At 38.6% G+C, this 25,837-nt stretch overlaps 3 protein-coding genes across 6 annotated transcripts; 2 read left to right on the top strand and 1 right to left on the bottom strand.

Annotated features, from left to right (window-relative positions):
- The first annotated feature begins 696 nt into the window (after positions 1 to 696).
- Positions 697 to 5,891, top strand: LOC147218394 (D-amino-acid oxidase-like). Of its 2 annotated transcripts, XM_086173801.1 has the most exons (12): positions 706 to 753; positions 1,200 to 1,259; positions 1,565 to 1,760; positions 1,848 to 1,962; positions 2,392 to 2,468; positions 3,469 to 3,534; positions 4,348 to 4,402; positions 4,531 to 4,635; positions 4,725 to 4,807; positions 5,029 to 5,146; positions 5,388 to 5,486; positions 5,564 to 5,891. In XM_086173801.1, exons 3-12 carry the CDS (start codon positions 1,567 to 1,569, stop codon positions 5,687 to 5,689), a joined length of 1,038 nt encoding a protein of 345 aa, XP_086029927.1. In that variant the 5' UTR covers positions 706 to 753; positions 1,200 to 1,259; positions 1,565 to 1,566; the 3' UTR covers positions 5,690 to 5,891. The 2 variants fall into 2 exon arrangements, with proteins under 2 accessions (XP_086029926.1, XP_086029927.1); XM_086173800.1 differs by lacking the exon at positions 1,200 to 1,259 and having other exon boundaries at positions 697 to 753.
- Positions 5,876 to 15,791, bottom strand: svopa (SV2 related protein a). 2 transcript variants are annotated; one of them, XM_086173798.1, is made up of 16 exons: positions 15,653 to 15,791; positions 13,668 to 13,825; positions 13,462 to 13,547; positions 13,280 to 13,378; positions 11,844 to 11,915; positions 11,567 to 11,691; positions 11,413 to 11,476; positions 11,170 to 11,295; positions 10,937 to 11,065; positions 10,777 to 10,850; positions 10,576 to 10,652; positions 10,032 to 10,136; positions 8,850 to 8,961; positions 8,700 to 8,781; positions 7,974 to 8,063; positions 5,876 to 7,882 (listed from the first exon to the last, which is right to left on the bottom strand). In XM_086173798.1, the coding sequence occupies exons 1-16, from the start codon at positions 15,685 to 15,687 to the stop codon at positions 7,670 to 7,672; spliced, it is 1,647 nt and encodes a 548-aa protein (XP_086029924.1). In that variant the 5' UTR covers positions 15,688 to 15,791; the 3' UTR covers positions 5,876 to 7,669. The 2 variants fall into 2 exon arrangements, with proteins under 2 accessions (XP_086029924.1, XP_086029925.1); XM_086173799.1 differs by lacking the exon at positions 15,653 to 15,791 and having other exon boundaries at positions 13,639 to 15,578.
- A 2,083-nt stretch (positions 15,792 to 17,874) lies between these two features.
- On the top strand, positions 17,875 to 25,832 carry usp30 (ubiquitin specific peptidase 30). Of its 2 annotated transcripts, none has more exons than XM_086173847.1 (13): positions 17,875 to 17,982; positions 20,794 to 20,903; positions 20,990 to 21,163; positions 21,250 to 21,353; positions 21,443 to 21,541; positions 22,358 to 22,403; positions 22,476 to 22,570; positions 22,677 to 22,736; positions 22,855 to 22,941; positions 23,038 to 23,118; positions 23,316 to 23,538; positions 23,721 to 23,823; positions 24,203 to 25,832. In XM_086173847.1, the coding sequence occupies exons 1-13, from the start codon at positions 17,912 to 17,914 to the stop codon at positions 24,453 to 24,455; spliced, it is 1,506 nt and encodes a 501-aa protein (XP_086029973.1). In that variant the 5' UTR covers positions 17,875 to 17,911; the 3' UTR covers positions 24,456 to 25,832. The 2 variants fall into 2 exon arrangements, with proteins under 2 accessions (XP_086029973.1, XP_086029974.1); XM_086173848.1 differs by lacking the exon at positions 17,875 to 17,982 and adding an exon at positions 17,992 to 18,304.
- The last annotated feature ends 5 nt before the right edge of the window (positions 25,833 to 25,837 follow it).

The following is a 25,837-nucleotide window of genomic DNA, read 5'->3' on the forward strand; positions in this document are numbered from 1 at the left end:
ATTGCCACATGCATTTAAGATCAGATATCTGCATTTGCAAACAGTCAAGAAAAGGCTGTATGTTTTTGAAGAGCTCAGAGAAATCAATCCGGGCCCTGTAAAAGATGCAACATTTGCATTGAAATAAGTTACATATCTTCCACAAACGGTATTCCAGGGTCCACTGGTATTCTGTATTTTTGAAAAACGGAGCATTGCAGCCATGCTAAAAGCTAAAAACTGAACCATCTTTTATGGCACTCCACTGTGAGGAAGCCTGATGGATGAGATGGTGCCAGAAGAACATTGCGTCGCTGGCCGTAAACATTTGATGGAAGAAAGTTTCTCAAGGTTCAAACCTTGCCCCTAAGCTCATGCGATACGATGGCCAAATTCTTCTGCGTCCTTCTCTATGCATTTTTTTTTTCTTATATTCTATGTTCAACTTTGTGCAATCACTTTGGCTGGAGAGTGCACAACATAACCCACACTTGGGTGGGATGAACTATAATATGGATGACCCTGCAGGCCTGGCTTGGAGTCCAGCATCAGTGGCTGCTACAAATGCTCCTGTTGGGACCTCTGTGTTTCATGGAAATCATGGAAAGAATTCTAGTGGATTTAATTTGGAATCATAAAACGCTCCTGTACATGCAATATCTGCACACTTCCTGTCCACATGCACGATGTAGGCGGTGCGTCTCCGCCCCTCGTCCACGTGACACCCCCGCGCTTGAGCGATCCTAACAGACTTTGCAAACTTCCCGTCTGCAGGTAAAACACGAACTTATTTTGAATATTCTCATGACTGTTTATGTTGAACTTTTTGCATGTATGTTTCCTCGCTTTTTATTTTATTTTTTTTTCAACGATGCGTTTCCACATGAACGTTATTGTGCGTAAACGCAACGCAACTTGTTGACGTGTTGTTCCCCACATGACATTACGTAACACTATAAATCTGAATGTTTCATTCAATTGTGGATTATAGCCGGTCGGTAAAGTTGTATTTTTCTAAGTGACTTAAAGTCCTCAGATTTTTCAATATCCAATTTGATTTTGCTTTTCCTTTTGATGGCTATATGCATTTACTAGTTTAAAAATGTATTAGAATTTACAAGAATACCTGTTACATGTAATCATCAAATGATAATTGTATTAGATAATCCAATATCTTTTTTTTAGACATGTATAAAATTTCATTCTTTGTCTCTTGTCAGAAAGATTAAGGTTGACACTCAACTTTTAAACCAGGGGAATTATTGCATGAACTTTTCAAGGTCAGAAAAGCAAAATCTAAATTTCTTCTCAATGTTTTGGTGGTTTTCTTTCTATTCTTTTTATGCCTTGTAAGTTATTTTTGAGTGTTATTTAAAAAAAAAAACAGTAAAAATTATGTGTCACATCATAAATCATTCCAATTAACAAGTGCATTTGTCTTCACTTATTTTATAGAATTTACATAGCGTAAATAATTGTCATGTCTGTTGTATTATACTTACACTTATTATTATACTTTTAAGATAAAAGCCCTTCATTGGTGTCATTTTCATTTTTGAACCATATCGTATTTTCTTCAAATAAGGCATGCGTGTGGCGGTGATAGGAGCTGGGGTCATCGGTCTGTCGACAGCCCAAAGCATATATGAGCAGTATCACTCCATTGTCACTCCTCTGACAATCGAAGTGTATGCGGACCGTTTCACTCCACTGACCACCAGCGATGGGGCCGCAGGATTCTGGCAGCCGTATCTCTACGACAAAGGCAACATCCAGGAGACGTGAGGTGTATTCCATTTGTGCACATGCTGGATGCTGCTTTTTGTTAATCTAAAATGCTTTTAACGCTATTTTCCCGTCACCTCTAGAAAATGGAATAAAGAGACCTTTGAATACTTGCAAAGCTTCCTCAGTTCACCCGAGTCCATAAAGATGGGTATATTCCTTCAGTCTGGCTACAACCTCTGCACTGAACAAATGCCTGTGAGCAATGCTTTATTATTTGATTTTTTGTTGTTGTTTTTTTTGCTTTGTTTCTTGCTTTGACTGTCTTTTCCCATAGAATGCTAAGGTAAAATGAAATGTGAAGTACAGGTAACCTGAGTTCAATAACCACTGTAAACATGCAAATCACAACAAAATGATTTCAAAGTTCATTTAGCTTATCGAAGCAATGCCATCATCGGACAATGCAGGCAATAAATACTGCCTGACGAGCAGAAGAGCTTTGTTGAGCAACATAAAGAGAAGTGCCTCCATTGTACGCTATCTAGGGTAGAACATTAACATTGAGCCACATTAAGGGTAAAGCTTAGATTCTGAATTTGAGGTTAATTGACATTATATAATGTCCATAATTAACAGCAGTTGAAGTATGCAGATGAATCATACTGATTTTTTTTTTTATTGCAGGAGCCATCATTTAAAGATATTGTCCTTGGCTTCAGACAACTCACACAGCGAGAGCTGCAAATGTTTCCTGGCTACAAGTAAGTGTGTAACCACCGGGGATTGTGTCAGATCATTAAGGCAAATAGTTGTTTGTGATAATAACACACCACTTAAACTCCAAAAATGTGTTGCACAGAACAGTATGACTGAACAACATAAACAAATAAAAAATGCTGTATATGCATAAACCAAAACAAGGAATTCTCTATTTATCCCCCCCTCTCTCTATATATGTATATATATATATATATATATATATATATATGTGTGTGCGTGTGTGTGTTTGTTTATGTATTTATTCATTTATTTATTTACCACTTTGACACTTTTATTGTTATTTTTATTTTTTCTTCTAGATCTGTATTTTGTGTATATGCATATGCCTACACATTGTCCTTGATTGTAGACTAAGGTGCCTTAAATACAATGTATTATTATTGATTTCAGTCTTCTTCTTTTCCTTTCAGCTTTTCCCTTCAGAAATCAATCTTCTCCATTTAACCCTAATTTCTGTATCTGCCTCTGTCACACCAACTATCTTCATATCCCCTCTCACTACATCCATAAATCTTTTCTTTGGTCTTTCTCTAGACCTCCTGTCCGGCAGCACCAATTCCAGCATCCGTCTACCAATATATTCTCGATCCCTCCTCTGTATATGACCCAACCATCTCAGTCTGGCTTCTCTGACCTTCTCTCCAAAACAACATGTGCTGTCCCTCCGATAGACTTATTCCTTATCCTATCCATCCTTGTCACTCCCAAAGACAACCTCAACATCTTAATCTCTGGGACCTCCAGCTCTGCCACCTGTATTTTCATCATTGTCACTGTTCGAGATCATATAGTATCGCTCTCACTACTGTCTTGTGCACCTTTCGTTTCATTCTGACTCATAGTCTTCTATTGCATTGTATATTATTGTCATTATTTCAACAGAAGACATTTCAACTCAAGATAAAAAAAAAAAGTTGGGATCATTCCATGTACCTGCACTTAAACCAGATCTGATTCTTCCAATGTCTCCCAACACCTCAGTTATGGCTGGTTCAATACTGCTCTGATGGTGGAAGGCAAAACCTACCTGCCTTGGTTAATGGATTGGTGAGTAACTTGTCTTTTCTGTTGAATTACCATCCAAGGCAGTACAGTTGTATCCAACTCTTTTAATGTTAAGGTAAACCTGATTATGTAGTGCATGCATGCATATATGTGTGGCAGCGTGAGTGTTTTACAGCTGCGTGTATCACAATTCATGACCCGAAAAAATATAAATGTGTGTTGTTATGCATGTATATATATATATATATATATACACACACACACACACACACACACATATATATATATATATATATATACACACACCAGATACTGGCTTCACACATAAAACCCCTTTTGTATGTAATGAGTTTTAGTTAAATTCCACAGTTAAAAAATTGGAAGCCCACCCAGGCGTTTGAGTAAATGAGATCCGATACACAATCAATGATAAATAATTCCTTTTAGTGATCACATATACATATATATATATATATATATATATATATATATATATATATATATAATGCTATAGTCTGGAGCCCCATCAGATTAACGCATACTGAGTTCATTTACTTCTGTCATACATTATTAGACTTTAAACTTGACAATCCAGTTACGGTTAGATTATTTAACTGTCAGGAAAAGGCTGGATAACTAGTTACTGTTTGACTTAAAATTTAACCCGCTACATTTTGTGATGTTTTGCCGGTGAGTCGTGAAAAATACACACGCTCATTTTAGACACAGTTCTGATGCCAATATTAGCCACTAAATACCTACAAAGTTTCAGACAACTTGAGGCGTTACTGATAAGAAGGCTATTTATCACCAGATTCCTGCCGTTAATTTTCTATCTGGTTGGATGTTTTCCAGGTTGAAAACACGGGGCGTGAGATTCTATCACAGGAAAATCGCCTCCTTTGAGGAGGTTAGTGAAGCCCTCAAGAATGTTGTAGTTGTGTTTAGACTTTAACATGGCCTTGAACCAACTCATAAATTGTTCATTTGAAGTTTACTCGTACCTTGCTGTATCCTTATATCCTTACATGTTGGCAGCTGGCCGAATCTGGGGTAGACGTGATAATAAATTGCACCGGAGTAAGATCGGGAGAGCTCCAGCCTGACCCTGAACTCACACCAGCTCGGGGCCAGATAGTGAAGGTAAGCACACTTATCTGTTTACATGGTGAGAAGCCAACTGTAAACGCTTAATATAGCAAATTGTTTCATGTTGTCGTTCTATTTTTCAGGTGGATGCACCATGGTTGAAGCACTGGATTATTACTCACACGTCTACAACAGGACACTATGTTTCCCCATACATTATTCCAGGGTTAGTACAAGTGCGCAGCTCTTCTTGCTGTAGTGTTATGACAGTATTCAATCCATCACATTTTATTTCTATAACAATTTCCTTTCAATAACATCACATCTGCTTGTCAACACTTTCCAACGACGTTGTTGCGCAGGTGTCATGGTGTTTCTTTAGACTGGAGGACTTGTGATTCCTAACTAAAGTGTTTCTGCAAGAAACTAAAACCTCTGTGTCTCCAGGAGTTGTCTTGTGACTGTCGGTGGCGTGTTTCAGTTGGGAAACTGGAACGAACAAAACACGTTCGAAGACCATGTGAACATCTGGGAAAATGCTTGCAAGCTTGAACCCAGTCTCAAGGTGAGATGATATCAAAATGTTATTTTAAAGCCAATAATTAATTATTCATGGTACCAACTACCGGTAAGTTTAAAAGTTTTGACTTATTTAACATTGCTAGAATTTCGCAATGAGACAGCAAATCAGTGACGTATTTTGTTACCAAGTAGACTAATAATTTGTCTGTAACCTTAAAAAATCAAGATGAATTCTTAAGATAATCCCTTGAAAGAATCTTTGAACTTATGATTTGTTTTCTCAGCATGCCAGGATAGTTGAAGACTGGGCTGGACTGAGGCCTGCACGCACAAAGGTCAGGCTGGAGAGGGAAACTATACAGTCTGGGTCAAAGGCAATAGAGGTAAGACATCGAAGCTGATTACTACTCCGAATGCGAATATTGATCCTTAACGTCTCGTATATTATGGTTGTCATCAGGTGATTCACAACTATGGCCATGGAGGTTTTGGACTCACCATTCACAGAGGTTGTGCTGAGGAAGCAGCAAGGCTGTTTGGTCAACTCGCGGAACAAAAAGGGAAAAGGACAAAAGCTCGACTGTGAATCCGAGTTTGCCAATCGGGACTTGCAAAATTTTTGGCCAGTGTGATTTTCTTAGTGACTTGCAACACATAGGCTTCTTTCCCTGTCTCTAATTACTATTGAATATTTTGAAAAATATTTTCAAAATGTGGACGAAAGAGAGGAACACTATTTTGCTGTAAATAATAAACAGTAATTCACTGCTGTTGGGAAAGATGGTTTACTACAGTATCATACACATTTACATCCAGTGCATTGACAAGAATCTGTGCACGCAGACATGAAATTCAGCGCTATATCTCAACACTGGCACAGAAGAATCAGCTTACTGTGCAAATTCATTTTAAACACAACTTTGCTCAGTGCGCTACTCACAGAATAAGACTGAGCAAAAAGTCTGTCTTCACATCTCTTTTGTTGCAAACAAAAGCAAAGGATAAGTGAAACAGGTTATTTACAGAAACTGAATGTAAATCGGTGTTTGTGTTGGTTTTTATGTGAGCACATTCTTTTAGTCTAAATTAAAGCAGCATGTCAATTGTAGCATGGTTTGTAGATTCAATTGATACTCATTGATCACATCCTTTTTTTCCACCGTTAGTATTATTGTCATGTAATTGTTACTTACAAGGTTAATTCACCTTTGGTTGATCTCGTGAAAATCTATCTTGAATGCCTTCAAACATCAATCTTCTGGTAGATGTTAGCACTGCAATGCAATTGAATTTTGTGGCCTAAATGTGAGAGAATGCGGACAAAATATTGATGTTGTACATGATTCTGATGAAAGCCTTTATGAGACTTGTCAGTGTCTGGTAAATAAAGTCACAAAATGATAAAGAGGTGTATAATGACTACTTGTTATGACTATTGTAGTAGTGCTTAACAGGTTCCCCTTTTCTTCAGGGAAATAGAAAATGTACTGCGTAAGTTGAAAAGAGATGGGAACTCAGTGTGATGTGGCGGCCCTTCACATGACAACAGCAAACAGAACATTTAAACAACCAAAAATCAGTGGCAGCAAGTAGGAGTGTAACAATTGCAGTTAACTCTTGTGACAACAGACAATACAAGGTTTGTGTTTCATAACACCCAGAATATATTTAAGGTAGAAACAATGAAAACCTTAAATGGTTTAATTCTTCCATCTCTATTTTTTTGCCTGCAGGTTATAAAATAAATTCCAGTGCAAAATACATTGGTTTTCCTCTTGATGTGGAGAAGTAAATTTCAGAGACAACCCTTGGTCAGACTAGCAAAAAGAAAAATCTACATCTGGTTATGTGATGGAGAGACACAATTTTGCTTTTTGAGTTTTTCAATGCGTATTATTATATTTTTTAAAATGTAATAATATTCAGCCACAGTGCATAATGGCACCTCTACTTGCTTGGACTTCCCTAATATCTTGGGCTGTGACAGTATTTCAGTTAATCTCATGATGCATTATAATCTTGTGATATTGATTTCGTCTTTGTCACAAATATTAATGAATCAATCGATCAATCGATTTTAATAGGCAATTTGTGAGCACAATGTATTTTGAGACGCTCCACTAGGTAACTAAGACAAAGTAGTTTTAAGGCTTGTAAACTTTTTAAATATTTTGATTCCACAAACAAGGTGGGTCTGTTCTCCTTTGCTACTCCTCTGTGAAAAGATGGATCTTTTAAAATGACTTTATTAGTTTGTACCCAAAGTCTACCACCGTTTATTACTGTGTTACACAACTGTAGATCTCCTTATTGTTCCAGTTACCCTGTTTAAAGTTATACAGTCGCAAAACTGTGACAACGGTGGCTACTGAGGACTACAAGCAGAGTGACATGTATGAATATTGTGCTGTGTGGCTTTCTGAAGCCACTGTGCAGCCTAAACTGAAGAGTCTGGGGATGATTGCGGAGATGGATCCAGATTGCTGTTCTAGCTTTGTCTTGTCTCCATGCCTATTTTCTTCACCGCAGTTATTTGTCAGTTTTTTTGTCTCCAGTGACTGTGTCCTCACCCCTGGGAACCAGAGCTGGAGTGAGGAATGTGCCCTGAGCTGTGGGAAGAGGCCCGGCCAATCATCTCCTGGCCCCATTCACGATGACTGGACTCCTGCAGCCCCCGGCCCGTCGTCTCTATTGGTAGTGCACAGGATGCAATGGCAGCTAGGAGGCAGCAGCAGCAGTACACCGATAGAGCCAAGTATACAGAAGACTCCAACATCACCTGGATGATAAAGTCAGATGAAAAAAGATCATTTTTCCACATTCTAAAATATTGGTGATTTTATGAAGATAACCTCCAAGAGGTGAGTTACCTGTGCAACAAAAGGTGTGATTAGTGCACCAACCCTTGCCATTCCACTGCTTGTCCCCAGACCTAAGGCTCTGGTTGAAGTTGGATACACCTGCAGAGCATCAAAAAAGATATTTCCTCTTTTACACAGGTACTGATGTGGCTCACCTTGCAGCTTAAAAAAAACAAACAAAAAAAAATTTAAGCTTACGCAACACTGAAAAAAAAACAACTACTGAACACAAAAAATATTTTGTGAGTAGCCTGGAAATAAACCCCATTTCCACGCATGCTGTTTCCTCCCACAGAGCTCAGCCTTTTATCCTCCTAAGGCAATTTGGTCTGGCAAGCTTGTTTATCGAAAATCGTTACTTTACGGTATAAAAACCCTGTCTATCGAGCATTGTGATTTCAAGGGGCCTTGCAAAATGAACACGCAAAAACAGAACCGTAAGCCAAAAACAAAGGAAAAATGAATTCATAAAATTATTCACTGAAAGTATGAACATACAGAGTTGAGATGGGAATATTGGACAGATTCAAATTCACCAGATGTAATCAAATTGTAAGCGAGGTGGTAAGGTCTCCTAATCATATTATCAATTTCTCTGCATGTACTGGACATATTGAGGAATCGAGAATACGTTTCTCACAAAATTGACAAAACAATAATAATAGAGTGCAAATTAACAGTAAAGTGTGCTGTTACATTAAACAGTAAACATTATACTATGAGGTAATCAGTTACCTCAGGGGTGTACACATACGCAGCCTGGAATCCTCCTGCGATGAACGCTCTGGCAATGAATATCAGGACTGTCATAGATGCTCTGGAATAAATGATCCAAGATTATCATCAATCTTATATTTTAACCTTCTTGCCAGAACCCATGTTTACCTTCCAACACAGCCATAGAGGGGGATGATGCACAGAGAGAACACTAGGAAACACAAGGCCATGGTCTTCCTCCTTCCCAAACGATCAATTGCCCACAATGTCACCAGCAGTCCTTTGGAACATGAAACAAACTCTCAGTTTGAGGAAGAGGATGCCTTTTTCTGCCATACAGAAAAAAAAGCAATTTCATGGAAGCATCAGCTTTAATTATGTTTGAACAATTTGATGAGATGTGATGAAGGAAAAAAAGCCCAGTACAAGAGCTGATTATCAAATAGAGAATTAAAATATTATATTATTATAGCGGTCATGCTGGACTCTAGAACAGCGTAGACTTGCTGATGGCGATGACGTAAGTAGCTGCAGCTGGATGATCGCAACACATTTTTATCATAGTCGACATCACGGTCCGGCGGCCTACCTGAGGCCGGGCCGGGGTGGTAGCAAACCGGGTTAGCAACCCAGTCACCCCTGCTCCCAGCATTACCCCCACCGAATAAGGCATGCAGGTTAGTCCTGCCTGTTCTGGGTTGAACACAGGTCACGAGACCAGGTGGATTTTGCAGGAACACCTCTGATGGGAGTTGCCCACAGGGCATCCTTACCAGGTGCCAGAACCACCTCAGATTACTCCTTTTGACACGAAGGAGCAGCAGATCCACTACAAGCTCCCCCAAAGCTCCTAACCCTATCGCTAAGGCTAAGCCCTGTCACCTTGTGGAGGGAAGTCATTTCAGTTGCGTGTATCTGAGACCTCGTTCTTTCAAATATAAACCGAAGCCTGTGTCCGTGGATAAAACTAGGGACAAAGATGAACCGGTAAATAGATAGCTTTGCTCTCAAGCTCAGCTTCTTTCTCGCCACATCAGTTCGATGGAGCACATCAATAATCCGCCAATACTTGAATGTCTTCACTTCAGACAGTACCTCTCTTTCGACCCAAATGTGCTTGGTTCTCTACACGCATGCTCTTACTGAACATATTTACTCTTATAGCACACAAAATATTGAATGTACCATAGCTGCCTGAAGGATAAGGGACCGTTTTACTGAGCCCAATTCCATACTGAGCAATGTATAAAAAAAACTTTTTTAAAAGATTAATATCTAAGAACCTATCTGACTGCAAATATAAAGTGAATTTCTTAGATTTGCAAAAAGAACTGTATGTGAAATGTTTACCAGGGAATTCTGACAGAGTGGTCCACAGAAGGTCTTTGTAGTCATCAGAGTTCAGATATTTACACTCCAAGCTGCAGCGAAGCTCCATCTTGTTACCTTTGGCCACTAGAGGGGGATATAAAAACCACTATGAGGGTTCACGACACAGCAAAATAAAGTTGTGACAACACCTTTGTGACCTTTGCCACTTTTGTACTACTGACTGTGAGGATGATTAGGTGGTCAGCTTCACGAGAAGGCTATTTTTGGGGGGATATGGAAGTCTTGGCTTGACTTGAGGTGATTGTACACAACATGTGATGCCGATGATATCTGTGCATTTCATGTTATAAAATTTTATAATTTCACAAGTCTATTTTTAAGTCATTAATGTAATTTCTTAATATATGGGTGACACGGGCTTCTTTTTTCATTTGAGAAAGACAGGTTATATTAGGTAAGACTAATCGAATGCAGAAGGCACAGAAATTAAATTTTTGAAAAAAATGGGTGGTCTGCCCTTGCTTGTCTGAGACCTTCTCTTAGCTTTGCAATGGTAACTTACTTCCACATGCACCTCCCTCCTGAAACAGCTCTGTTGTGAGCAGCACCAGGCCATAGTATGAGAAGGCATTCGCAAACCTGAGAGGACAGAAACATACCTAATTTTCAAATACAGTACCTCAAAAACTGGTTTTGCAATATAAGTAAGGAGGTTCTGGGACTAGTTTGAATGGCTGATTTAAAGATTCACACTACTACATACCAAATAAACCACAGTAGCACTGTGGTCCAACGAAAGTGAGAGGAAAATAGGTCTGTTATCTTCCCGCGATTCTCCTGAAGAAAACAGCATGAAAAAACAAAACAGAATGAATGATCAAATTTGATCCACAACATTAACGGTTGCCTGCAGAGTCTTTTACCTGTCTGGCAGCAATAAGTTTTCCTAATGGCATTGGTGCACCATTCTCTGTGGCAATGCGCTTCAAAGTGGCCAGGGCTTTTTCTTGATTTCCTGTCAGCACATCGTATCGAGCACTCTCTGGTAGCCACTGCTCCACCAAGAATAGAGATTTGTCAGTTGTTACTGCTGCTTACGTATGTCGTGTAATATGAGATTTAGATGGCCTGAGCCACTGAAAAACATCATACTCACAAAACACAAGAAGGCAAAGATGAAGAGAGGAATGGTGGACAAGCCCAGAAGCCATCGCCAGCCCAGAGAGGGCATCACGAGGATTGCTAATAGGACCTCAAACACAGTGCCCAATGCCCAAAATATCTGGGAGACAAAAGCAGTGAACACTAGTTATTAGAGCAATACGTTTGAATCCATGAACCATAAACAGTCTGAATGGATGGATAATAGATGGCTGAGATTTTACAGCAGAGTTCATACCTCGATCAACAAAATGCATGTGGCTCTAGACTTCATTGGTAGAAACTCAGCATACAGTGTCACCCTTTAATGAAAACATAACATGAAAACACTGGAAACATAAAGGATTTCCTTTCGCTTAAAAAAAAAAAAAAGTTAATTGAAAATTACTCACGACTGTGGGGCCCCTCCAATGCCAAAGCCCACAAGAGCACGGAGGAAGAGGATCCAGCCATAAATGGGTGCAAAAGCACTCATCAGTCCGTAGAACATGGTCCACAATACACTCATCTTCAGGCCCTGTGTGTGCACAAAGCAGTATATTCATGATCTAGTGTATAATTAAAGTTTGCAGCCGTTCACCCTTTGGATAAGTCAGCCACTGTTATCAACATTCAAAGTTAAAACTTCAAATATCTGTAAACAAAGTCCAAGGCACGTTCAGCGCTTACTGTCTTTCTCCCATACTTGTCGGAGATGTTTCCCCAAAGGGAGGAGCTGATCATCATTCCAATAAACACTGCCTATGTTGATAAGAAAAACAGTCATGAGATGAGACCGTTATTGTATTAGTTACATCTTGGGTTGGTAATCCATATGAACAAAAGTAGGCTTGTATCCCAGCTTGTCTGTTGTCGTGTTAAAACTATGTTTTACTGGCAATAAGGAACTTGAAGCTTGATTACTGCTTGATTATTATTATTGGGCAAGACTCCTACAATGTTGTCGGATGAAGATGCTCTTTGGAAAAAGGTCAAGGATTGGATTTTGGAGGGGGAAAAATTGATTCAAGACCAAATCTTTCCAGTTGAATGGGATTCACTCCTACACTCATTTGGTTGGATCAAATAATATAAGGCTCAAAAAAAATAAAGGGAACACTGAAACAACACAATTAAACTCCAAGTCAGTTGCACATCTGTGAAATTTCACTGTCCACTAAGAAAGCAACACTGATTCATTGTGACTTTTTTAAGGACATCACACCAAAGTTGGATCAGCCTGTGGTGTGTTTTCCTCTTTCATTTTGAGCGTGACTCCAAATCCAGACCTCCATGGGTTAATACATTTGATCTCTATTCATAATTTTTGTGTGATTTTGTTGTCAGCACATTCAACTATGTAAAGAACAAAGTATCTAATAAGAATATTTCATTCATTCATTCATTCAGATCTAGAATGTGTTATTTTAGTGTTAGCTTTATTTTTTTGAGCAGTGTATATAAATGAAAGGAATTGGGGATGAAAAGACCAGAGTAATCAAATGTGTTGTGAAAGAGAGACACAACAAACAAATGTGTTACGTATTCATGACTTGATCGATCTAAGCAACTGATATTCAAGCATCAACCGAATCTTTTTAAATTTGACTGACTTTCAATAATATGGATAGACAGTTTTCCTACATTCAATTGCACCAACCAACAGTTTCATAAAAAATGTAACTAATTTAACATCAGACAAACATAGCATTTAAGTTGAAAAGAAAAACTGACTGACTTTAAAACCCGATGGGGGAATTTAAACTAACAAAATATCAACGCAAACAGTTGTTACAAATTCACATTGCGTGTCAATAAACATACGGACGTTTGAAAGACACTGGATTTGACTTAGCTAATAATATGAATCAAGAACAACATAGTGAAATATTAACATGTAACACTATTGTTGACAAGCAGGAAAATTTATATGAAAAAAGGGGTTTAACCAGTAACAGGGTATAAAAACAAAACATTCAGGATCATTAACACCATTAGAAGCGCTTTCATTTTTCACAAAGATGCCCCTGTTTATCCCTCAGGATTTAAAAACAACAATTCCTATCAGGATAGCCATGCAGCACCTGCACACCAAAACCACATTAGCGACATAAGGAAGACATTACCGATGTAAGCAGAGCCACCTCAAGGCTGGGCAATCTCCATTCACAATGGAGTTGTGGGGCTAAGATGCTGAGGATCATCATCTCCATTGCATCAGCCATCTAAGCAAGGGGATAAAGTATTCACTGAAAAGCGCAAATTAATATTCGACTGGGAAATGTGTTGTTTGAAGAGAGATTCTTACCCAGGACAGACCAGTGAGGATGGACAGTTTCCATTGGAATGTCCCAAAGCCAATGGCCTCCACGGCATCTTCTACCATAAATGTGTCTGGAGGAAGAAGAGGTGCAAAAAGACTCTTAACAACATTCCAGTGCATGGAGAGAAATAACTGAATAAGAATTTTGGTATGAACACGGACCAACACGGTGGAGCTATCGAATACTCTACCATCAGTTGGATTTGCAAACTCGCGCGGTACCGGGGCTCCATCTGCAAGCGCAACAGACTCAAGCTCAGTCTGCTCTGCAATCCTGACAACCTGCTCTCGGTTGTCGGCGTCATCCTCAGAGCGCGTGCTCTCACCTGTGCGACGGAAGCGGACGACTCTGCAACAGAAAAGTCCATCTATGTTCTCTTAAAATTCAGGATTCAAATGAAAACAGAGCAGCATTTTGATTCATATTAAATTTGATCTTATTGTGGTTGGGTTTTTTTCTGGGTTCTTTTTAATCTCAAATGATGTCATACATAATATTACAGTGTAAATGCAGAGCAAACCATATGTTTTTCCAAAAATCGTTTTAAAAGCATAAAGAAAAACTATTGATAATTGTTAAGAATCTGCAAAAAATACTTTTGACTGTGAAGTTTAGTTTACGTGGGAAAAGAAAAGATATTAATCACAATTTGTGAGAAATTACCTGGAAATGTTACAGAAAATGTCTTTAAATTGAGAATAAAATGCCTAAACTTTAGTACAAAGAAATGAATAATTAAACAAGAACATACAAGAGTGACCTCAAAATCTTTATGAAATTATCAAAGACAAAACCATAAGCTTGCACAAACACAAAAGAGCCTGAAATCACTTTAAAACAAAACATGTCATAGAATGAGAAAAAAAATGTTTTAAAACTTTGCCACTGTACATATTAGGAAAGTTTATGATATGTTCTTAGGATCTTGGTGTGAGAGGTTGTTGGATGCAGTTGCATTTCCACAAACATAAAGTTGATTTGAAACTATTCTTTATACTTTGGTGAAATTAATTCCGTTGCATATATAACTTTCCCCCCCAAACATATGGATCAAAATTGGCTCAAAAACATTGTCTTATGTATTCTACTCAAAATTGCCGAGGACTTCAAACACAGGGAGCTGGAATCAATTCTTTTCTCCTGTCTTTTCATTCAAAATTCTAGTGTTCCTGGCAGGAAAGGCACCTTATTCAGAATCTCATTTCTGAAGGATACAGGAGAGAACTTCTTTTACTTTCCCACAATGCCACCGGTCAGAATAATCACAGTAGTCACGGCTCCAATGGAAGTACAGAGTAGGAGGCAGTTGCCTAGGGGATTTGAGCTTTCCCTGCTTGTGAAGCTGGTAAAATATTTCTATAGGCGAATCATATCGGGACAGGTGACAGCTCAGCAGACAGCACTTTTTTCGTTTTGGAATCTTATACATTTGAAAGTTTTCCATGGTTTGATGGTATCATTTTCATCTATCTACCACTGATACGCAGTTCATCAGACATCAAGCTCTGGAAGAGAATTTAGGCAGAGCCAGTGATGTCTAATCACTGTAATTACAGTTCATGACATTCCCTGCTTGCAGGGGAGAGGCATCGCTGCTGCAGATGGGTTGAGAAAACGTGCTCCACTCTTCAAAAGCCATTAAATTTGAAAGACTACAGCTTTATTTCCATGCAATAACTCCCTACACCTGAATGGTCCTTTAGGGGGGTGATAAACAGGAGAAGCATAAGATGATCCCAAGGGCCCACCACTGACCAGGGCCCTGGGATGGAATTCAGCATTATGTGTTCCCATGGCTGCCCCCGCCCACACACACACACAAACACACACACAGGATGAAATAAATAAGGGTGATAGCGAACACAATGACAAGTGAAGATGTGGAACTTATCGGTTCATCACTCGCTGCTTCCAACCGGCAAAAACAAGTCAGCCTCCCGGTGCAAACGCCACGGCTACAGCGCTCTAAAATAACAAGACCTTCGCCAGGGATGGCACTGATTTTCAAGACGAGATGCGTGATATTATTATTATCATCATTATTATAATAGGGATTTCTACGCAAATAAAACCCGACGTGCGTAGAGAAGGAGAGGCCACGCTTGCAGCGGCGGTTCCCACGGGCAAAAAAATCGAACCGATCGACGTCAACGTGCACGGGGGAGGTAAACTCACGGCAGCTGTCTCAGTTGGAACAGATCATCGTCCATTTTGGTGTTTATTGGCTGACGCGCCGTTCGGCCTCATCGCCGTTCGACGCGATCACACCGAAGCGGCGGCTTCAGCACCGAGGACAGCGACCGACGACGGCCAATGGGAGTCCGCCCCTGTGCGTGTCACAACACGCAAGCACAAGCACGACGAGAAGGTGTGTGTGTGTGGGGGGGGGGGGTCACTCTGGCTACGGCGAGTTCCTGCAATGTCTGTACTCACTGCCAGTCAATGAGTGGATGTTGGACCTCTCGAACAATCCAACGTGTTACAGTGAATGAAAACATCAGATTTTTTTTTCTTTACATTTCATCATTTCCTGTTCAATTAAAACAAGCACATAAACACTTTTTCTGCATCCCGCAACGCTCTTTTTTGCACTACGCCACTACCTCCATCTGTACGTAACACTCTTACTCTTGTAATATTTATATTTATATCATTCTCCAGGATACCTTACTCATTTCATTTTCGCTACCAACATCTATTACTGTACACCTGATATTTCTATAATCGTTCTCTGCACAACGCATTTCTTTTGTTTCTTTTCACATTTTTTAATATTTTATTTTTAATTGTTTATATTGTACATAGTCTTGTTCATTTGTATCTATATCCTCTCTTTGCATATTCTTCTCCTTTGCATATTATTACTATTTGCACACTTTTATGCACACTTTTTTGCACGCTTTTGCACACTTTTTTGGACACTTTTATGTATACTGTGTTTTAATTCCTCTTCCCTCAGCCGCAGGGAATCTTCAATCTTTGTAGTTACAGTTAACAGTTAAGACAATTCATATTTCATTGTATTCTTATTCTTCCTCCTTTCTACTATTATCTATTACTGTTATGTTTTTTGCTTGAAACTCTGGCACAACAATTTCCTTCGGGATAAATAAAGTTGTTCTCATCTCTCATTTCTCATCTCATCTCATCTTTTATACTCTGTAATGCTGCTATGACAATTTAATCTTCCCAGTGTGGGATCAATAAAGTCTGTCTAATCTTATTTAATTATTTTTGAAAACAATTGCTTTGTGGAACTTTAAGGTATCCATCTTCCCGACGTTTGTCTAAATTCCACAGACAAATGCATTTGATGTTGGTTCTCTAATTTACCCTTGGAGGTTCTCAGTCATCCAAGTCATGGTTAATTCTAGTCACTATCTTTTCGCGTCATCTTTGCCTGGATTCAATTCAGAGGAAGCCTCTCTGATGAGATGTGCAACGTCTCCCAGGGAAGAAATTCATGTGCAGGTGCCCAGAAAACATTCCAACAAGAATTCAAGAATATGGAATAATGATCATATGTTGATCAAAAATGATTAGTTTTTATCCTAAAATTGGATTAACAATAATGCAACTGTGTTTAGCAAGCTGATCCCTGGAAACAGCCTGCTATTGAGATGAGAGAGAAGAGGGACTCTTATTGAGGGACTCTTTATCATCCTTATGAATGAAAACCCATTCTTTGAGATAACTTCAATGGAACACGTCTAAATAACGTTAACAGACTGTTTCAGGGAGAAGGAAAAGGAGAAGGAAATCCAGAATGTGTATCTCTTTTTGTCTCAGAGGAAATTACCAATATTCCATATACAGTATCAGAAAATTAGAATATTGTGATAAAGTTCTTTCTCTTCTGTAATGCAATTACAAAAACAAAAAATACTTTTTCATGATATTCTAATATTTTGAGATAGGATTTTTGAGTTTTCTTAAGATGTAAGCCATAATCAGCAATATTAGAATAATAAAAGGCTTGCAATATTTCAGTTGATATTTAATGAATCCAGAATGTATGACATTTTTGTTTTTGTAATTGCATTACAGAAGATAAAGAACTTTATCACAATAATCTAATTTTCTGAGAGAATCCTGTATTGTATCCTATTGGTAGTACATTTAGATTTCTTCATTGAATACACACAATGATAATAAACACAATAATATCGATAAACCCACACTTATAGTCTATCTCGTTCGATCTAGTAAATGCAGACATCAAAATTTACACTTCTTTTGTTATTATTATTATTGTCCTTTTTTTTAATTTAATTTGTTTGTTTTTTAATGTAAAGAATTACCACCGCCTGCAACCCCCTTTTATAATGTTTTGCATCATCGGGTGAGTGCGTATGTGTGTAAACAGACATCGGTACTGCACTTTGTGGGTCCGACAAGAAACACGCCGCGCTAAAGTTCCGCTTTGAATGCAGGATGTTGTGGTGCAGAGCAGATAGCTCAGATAAGCTTATTGGGGAGTTCCTTGGCACTGGACCAGTTGTGAGGTAAAACCTTTCCCTGGCAAACCACAGATAAAGCTTATTAATAGGAAAGAAGAGAACTGGGTCACGATGCCGCCCCGAGAGCTACAGACAAACACAACGTCCGCGGTTACTAGAAGAGCCACCGCTACCTGCTAACATTTAGCAAAGAGGAATGTCGAGTATATCCGAATGTAACAGCAGGGTTTCTTCAGTTGGAAAGCGAAATGGCACAACGGGGAAATACTAACCTTAATATTGTTAAGTATTTGTAAATTTATCCAAACGGTGTAGTCAGGGCTTCTCGTGAACATGTTGCTGGCTTCATTTCATTGCTGGGATTGAGGTAAGTAACATGGAGGCTAATCAGAGTTAGCTGTGGTCATTACTGCGTTGAGTCTGGAAAAGCGCGATTAAATAAATCACTTTCGGTTTTGAAATTTGCAAACTTGTCTTCAAAAAGTTTGTTTTTTAAAACCACAGTCAAAAAGGTCATGATCACTGCGTGTTCAAGCTGTAACTACTCCACAAACGTTCACCTCTGCCCTAATAAGGACGACAAAAAAAGGGAAGAAGAATAGCATTGCTAGGCGACAGGTGTTGTGTTGAATTCTTTTGCCTCGGCCATATGTGTTCTACTTTAGCCTGTGTTTAATCCACCCTCTCTCTCTCCAGACGTTCGTACCTAGATATGCTTAACCTGACTCTAACCTTTAATCCATTTGTGAACTGTAATGTATGACCCTGCTACACACACCCATTGTACATTATGGATCCACTGTTGTTCCAGAGAATCCATTCCCGAAAGGCATTTCCCCACAAATAAACTGAAGTACTGAAAAACTGGAAAATCTGTAATACGTCTTACTTTCAAAGATAACGCTTTGAGACTTTAATTGTCCCCTAAAGTTGACCTGTTCAGCAAGGGGATGTGAACAGAGAATAGGGGTCTCCATGCAAAGCACTGAAAAATCTGACAGAAAATATGCCACTTGCTTGAACTTCTTATAAAAGAGGGCAGAAGCTTAATGATTTCGTACTCTTATTAGATGACTTATAATTTCAATGTAAGTCGGTCTTGCACTGGAAATAATAAAGTTTACTAGCGACGAAGCACTTGGACTTGTTTTATGAAATGGGACTACAACAGACTCGAGACAGATTAGTCAGGGGAGAAGAAAACTTCCCTGTATCTTTTCAGTTGCTGAGAGGTTAATCAGGGTTTATTTTAATTGTAATGTCTTGCAGTGCATCATACAAGGTGGGTGTAGTAAATTTGCCAGAGCCCCAGAGGGGAGGGCAAGGAAGAGAAATCATCAGCGCAGACTATCACTAGAACGAATTTGTTGACTTTAGGCTGTTTTACAACAAATTGATAGGGGGCAGAGGCCTGTCGTTATAATTCTGAACAACTTGTTAGCCTGAGAATTGACTGGCATTGTTTGATTTTAACCATTTTCCCTCAGAATATAGAGTTAACCTGAGGCAGAAGTGTAACTTACACTTCGGGCATTTAGTATTGTGAGTTATACAGTTATTCACATTACTTGTATGTTGAGTAAGTATTGATTCAAAGTAGTGTAAAATTGAGGTACCAGCAGTAACATACATATGCAAAAAGGTTTGTGTAATGCCTCACTTTCATTTAATATCATTACCATTGCTATTATCTTAAACATTTTTTTAACAGACAATTCTTTTTCATCATCATAACATATTCTGTGTTTAGAAGTGAGTGTATGTTGCCCTTTTTTGTAAAATCTAAATGGACTAGAATAAACCATATCAAAATAGAAATGTCCATTATTTTAGTCTGTTTTCTACTGAATTACCTCTAATTGTCTCTTAATCTTTTTGTTTAAGTAATTTAAGTTTTTCAAATGGCTTTGTTTTATCAGAATTTAAAAGAATCCAAAAGAATTATTCACACAAATCAGTGCTTTTACTTTTGACTTGACATTTATTTGAATCAAGTTATCTAGGTGTTGTGCATGTAATAGAGATTTTATAAATAAAAAAATTCAAGTTTATATTTCATCTACAAAATCCCCCTTTTAGAAACGTTGCCAAAGAACTTTGTCTGGTGAACTGGTAGTGGAATAAGCTGGATATGTACCAACAAACAAAAGTAACTGGATAACAACACTGGAAACACTTAGTAACAACCATAAGAAACAGCTGATAATTCCTCTGTAGGAATGACATATCTGTCCTGTGATGAATCCTACTTTATTTTCTCTTTTTATTAAAACAAATGTACCTGCTTAGTTTTATGGTAGGCTGCTGATCTTATTCTCAAAGGTGACTTGTTGTTGATATAGAAAATGACAGCTTATGCAAATTTCTTTTTTAAATTGACATTGGGAGATAAAAGTGCCCTCCCTGTTGACTTGTGATACCCTTTGAGTTTGTTTTAAATGTTTTTAGCAGAATCTTGATCCACATCAAAATAAATAGAAGCCCTTGTTAACTGTGCACAGCATCCCTAAAAACTCCTAAAGGTATTATTTACATTTAAGATGGGCCCCCAAAATAATTTACCTTTGCTTTTGGCAGTTTATATAAAAAGGGTCAACAGTTTTGTGTAAACGCAAGTCAGCAATCTGTTTTTCACATTCACATTTGTTTAAGAGTCTTTGAGTGTAGTGTTTTTAAAAAATGCAAATTGAACAAACGGCAACCCTCATGATTCATATGAATCTTTCTTTCCTGTTGACCTCACACTTTTCTCTATTTGTATTTCTACTAGTCCGTTGTCATTTCATTTTCATCTTGTCAGAGGCACTTGAAATAAAGTAAGAAATAAGTTTTATCAATCTACTTTTTCTTTATCAGAAACAAAATGATCAAGAACTGGAGTGTCATTGGTGGGATAGCTGCTGCCATCGCGGCTGGAGTATATGTTTTGTGGGGCCCGATAACAGAGCGTAAGAAGAGGAAACGGGGTAAGAATCCATAACCCAGAGATTATATCTGAGACATAGGGAGGCTATAAAGCAAGAACCAGACAGATACCTGTATTTCCCTACAGGTATGGTTCCTGGTCTGCTCAACTTGGGCAACACCTGCTTCCTAAACTCTTTGCTCCAAGGCTTGGCAGCATGTCCCTCCTTCGTCAGGTGGCTTGAGAAGTTTTCAAATTCACCTACGATCAAATCATGTAAAGATAGCCAATTGTCAACAACGCTGCTACAACTTCTTAAAGGTATAGAGGGTGCTTGGTACAATTCAGGCCAGTAGACACAAAGTGGTCATTAATATTTCTGATGTGTATTGATCTTGTGCTCTCAGCTCTGTCTAGCCATGAGCCGGGGGAGGAAGATGTACTCGATGCCGGGTGCTTGTTGGATGTTCTTAGACTGTACCGGTGGCACATCAGTTCATTTGAAGAACAGGTTGGTCCACAATATCGCTGAAGTATCAGCAGATAATGCATGATGCTTCTTTAAATCTTGATGGTTATCTCTGATTTGTCTCTTCTCAGGATGCCCACGAACTGTTTCATGTCCTTACGTCTTCTCTCGAGGAGGAACGAGATCACCAACCCAAAGTCACTCACTTGTTTGACATGCAGTCCCTTGAGGCAAGTTATCGTCTCCTTCGTTCAAGTGGGTTTCCAGTCTTACACTGAGGTTTCCTTGGGCTATTTATTAAGATGTGAAGTAAGATTGAACGCACGCCTGTGGTCCTGCACACAAAACCATATGTTTAACTCGGTAGCTCCAACAGCACACATATTTCATCGAAGTATGCATCTCTGTTGACAAGGGATCCACTTTGTTTAGGAAAATTTAGTCTATAAAATATTCATATCTGTCACGGAAGATTGGCAAGTCTAATAAATTCATGACATGGGTTTAAATTTTTAGAGCGCCTATGGATTTTTTCAATACTTGAAACTGAGAAACTATAGTAAGTACTTCACTATTTCATAGACAATGGAAAACATTTTCTGTTGAACGATTAGTATAAAGGGGACATCTTAAGATATTGAAGATCCAACATAACATCTGAACCATGCTCCAGCTACAAAGTGCTTTTGTAAGTGCACTATTTATTGTTAGAAAAGACTCTTATTCACAAGGGTATGATGAGACCTGGCTTACAATTACATGGTATAATATTGAATATGACAATTTACATAGTGGGCCACTTGATATCATTTTACTTTGCAATAAAAGTTGTTTTTTTTTCAAAAACATTTCAAAGTTTCTATGTCCATATTTGCAAAATAAGAGAAGTTCAGTTAAGGTAGATTTGGAATTGTCATGCTAAAAGGCACCGCTTGTAAACAAAATGTATTTGGCATGACTGCTGCTGATGGTGGAATCAAGAGCTACATTTAATCCTGTGCTCCTTCCGAAATGATTCATAGGTTATAATCTTTGTCTTATACTAGAGTCTCCCTGATCAAGATGAGAAAACCATGACATGTAGAAGTCGAGGTGAGTGAATCCGATTTAGAATACCAGTTCTGATTCTTGTCCTTACTCTTATTCATAATCTTGCTTCTACAGCTCCTCTTCACCCAATACCAAGCTCATGGAAGTATCAACATCCCTTTCACGGTCGTTTAACAAGCAATATGTCATGCAAGCAGTGTGAGCAGCAAGTGAGTATGGGAATTTCAGAAATGATGGGACCAGCAAGTTACTTTACTGAGTTTCATCTCAGTCCTTTGTTATTTTTTCGCTGCTCTTTGGCTTGGTTTTTTCCAGAGTCCAGTACGGTATGATTCCTTCGAGAGCCTCTCCTTGTCTATCCCTTTACCTCAGTGGGTAAGAAAGCAGCACTAGGTTCAATGCAACCTATCGTTGAATTAACGTCAGTGTTTTTGTGTGTGTGTGTCCGCACACGTTTGCGTGCTTACAAAAGCGTTTTGATTTTGTTTTTCAGGGCCGTTCCATCTCTCTAGATCAGTGTTTACAGCATTTTATCTCGTCTGAAACCATTAAGGAAGTGGAGTGTGAAAATTGCACAAAGGTATATATTTTTCTTAAATGTAAGGGAAAAAAATGAAGTGAGTGGAATTTTTCCATTAAGTGTTTTTTTTTTTTTTCTTTTGCAATTTCACTCCAGCTACAACAAGAAAAGGCGGTGAAAGGGAAGCCTTTAGAAAGTGAAAGGTCAACATTTGTAAAACAGCTTAAATTGGGAAAGGTAATTTCTATTCAAGCATGGAATGTATATTTATCAAATGTTTTTTGAAGTCTGTACATACACTAGCTACACTATGATTAAATTCTATGTTTGCAAATAAAATGAATGAAACCTTATCATAGATTAAACATCTTAGATGCTGCATATTCAAGTGATGTTCAATCTTTTTTTGTCTTCGTTTTTCCTCTTCCTGTTAGCTCCCCCAGTGCCTCTGCATCCATTTGCAAAGACTGACATGGTCAAGTGAAGGAACCCCTATTAAAAGACAAGAGCATGTGCAGTTCACAGAGTATTTATCAATGGACCGCTATAAACACAGCACGCCGAGCCAGACGATCCAGCAGATCTGCTGTGACCTCAAGCCACTGAGAGTTGATAAATCAGACAGGATTATGGAGAAGCCCACTGCTAATGGCACAGGTATACCCAGTTTGTCAACGCTATAACATTCCCTTCTTTTTTCTTATGGATTGTATTTATGACATTTCTTCAAATCAGCCTTTGTCTATTGTCTTGTGCAGAGGGTTGATCTTCACCAAAACTGAAGTTTTTCCACATGCGTCAACAGTTCATTTATTTTTTTGGGGTATTTTACTCTCTAGATGCCGAGCACCATAACAACAACAAACCTTTTTCTAATGGAAGCTGCTCATCTGTCTGCATCCACTCTCCGTGTGGAAACCCACTCAGCTTCAAGTATGACCGGTAAGAGAGATTGAAGAGGTAGAAATTATACCATGTTCATCATTCAATGTTTTCTGACAGATTATGAATGCTCATTATTTAAATTTATTAAAAAGTACACCACAGTAGGAAATCAAAACACAAATTTTTATTAGACATTGGGTTCCCAATGGAATCTTAATCGTTTTCTTTAAATTGGCCAATTCCTTTTATGTAAAATAAACTAACCCCCCCCCCCAAAAATAAAATACCAAAAGCCAATCACTTGCAGAAGTAATATATAAGAACAGTGTTTATTAACATATTATACATCTATCCAATGGGCGGTGGAATTTGAATTACTTTAGATGCAGTTCTCTGCCACAATATTGATCATCTGATTCATGCCCTTTTCACTCAGTTCTACAGAGTACCTTTTCCAGCTGATGGCAGTACTAGTTCACCACGGTGACATGCACTCAGGACATTTTGTAACTTACCGCCGCAGCCCGTCGACACCTCGAGGTTCTTCACCCTTCATTTCCCCGTGGCTTTGGATCTCCGATGAGTCGGTGCGCAAAGCCAGTCTGCACGAGGTGCTGTCCTCCAACGCCTACATGCTCTTCTACGAGAGAGTGAGAAGACTGAACCTTGCTGTGCGGTCAGAGGAGTAACCAGAAGCTCAAAACACCAGAATCTAACTGTTGCTTTATAATTCCGTTGAAACTGAAGGTCGTGCAGCTGAATGTCACTGACAACCTGGTGGATCCTTACTTTAAGACATTACATCCTAAGAGGAAAGCCATTGACAGGCATTGAGGACATATTATTGCTTCCCGCTCAGTGCCAGAATAGGGGAAACTTGATCCCAAAGATTATTATAAATTCTGTATTCTAATCATGATTTTGATGGCTAAAGATAATTGTATTGACAACCCTGGGACATGGTTTCCTCAGACACGGTTGGCCTCCACTGGATAGAGGGCAGGAGAACCTAATAACACAGAGCGATTCTAGATAATATCACATTCATAAACCATACGTGGTCTCACATTGAAGGATGGGCAGACTTGAATTATTCTTGGGTTAAACAAAATTTCACATGTTGAACATTCACAAAAATTCCCTTCTGTCCAGGGTTAGGCTTGATATGTGTCTGGGAAACCAACACTCAATATTCAGCATTGCTGAGACTGTAACGCACTTAATTCTGTGGCAATTTGATGCTGTTGTTTTTGGTATTCAGTTTAAATGCAATGTTCTTAAAAATGGTCTTTTTATTTTGTCAGTGGAATACAGTAGATCTTAAAGACACTGACAAAATTAGTTAAGACATTCCTTGACATGCAAACGAGGAGTCAAATGTTTTTTTTTTGTCACCTTTGTCTCTTCTAGACCCTTTGTCTAATCCAGAGGGTCACGTGAGATGAGCTTGAAAGATTGCCAGAACTCAAATTTTAAAAGATCAGATAGAAATTGTCCTCGGAAAACAAATGTAATTTGGGTGTGATTATGTCAAGACTGGCCACGTAAGATCATTTCTTGGGGTCAATTGTGTGAGTGGAAACCCCTTGTTTGACTGTACTTTCCTTATCAGTTCATATAAGCTGTATTGCAAGCAGTATTTCAGTTAAAATTGTCCACAATCTGCTCAATTTGATATTTTCTTATGTTCGCTGACACACGTCCAAGATTTGCACAGCTCACAACAGGACTAAGTGCCGTTTTGTCTTTAGTGCTTCAACACATTAATCCACACCCTATATCAACAAACAAAATCTACTTATTTTGTTGTCAATGGAAGGCGTAAAATTCCAAGGAACTTGTTCAACCGATAGATGTGACTTCAGGCTTTGGGCAAGTTATCCTTAATTTTTTAACCGTATAACTGCCATTTTTCTCTCACTAAACCAATCAAGTCAAACTGAGGAAGGGCCCCGTGCAAAACCTGTTGGTAATATTTGAATTTTGCACTACTGTATATTCATGTGAGATGGCGTGTACCTGTTTGTAATGGTGACTGTTTTCAGGTATTGAAAAATAAAAACAAACACAG

The sequence above is a fragment of the Fistularia commersonii genome, chromosome 26 (assembly GCF_037954325.1).
Source record: "Fistularia commersonii isolate RoL2024-O1a breed Wild chromosome 26, RoL_Fcom_v1.0, whole genome shotgun sequence".
Lineage (NCBI taxonomy): Eukaryota > Metazoa > Chordata > Actinopteri > Syngnathiformes > Fistulariidae > Fistularia > Fistularia commersonii.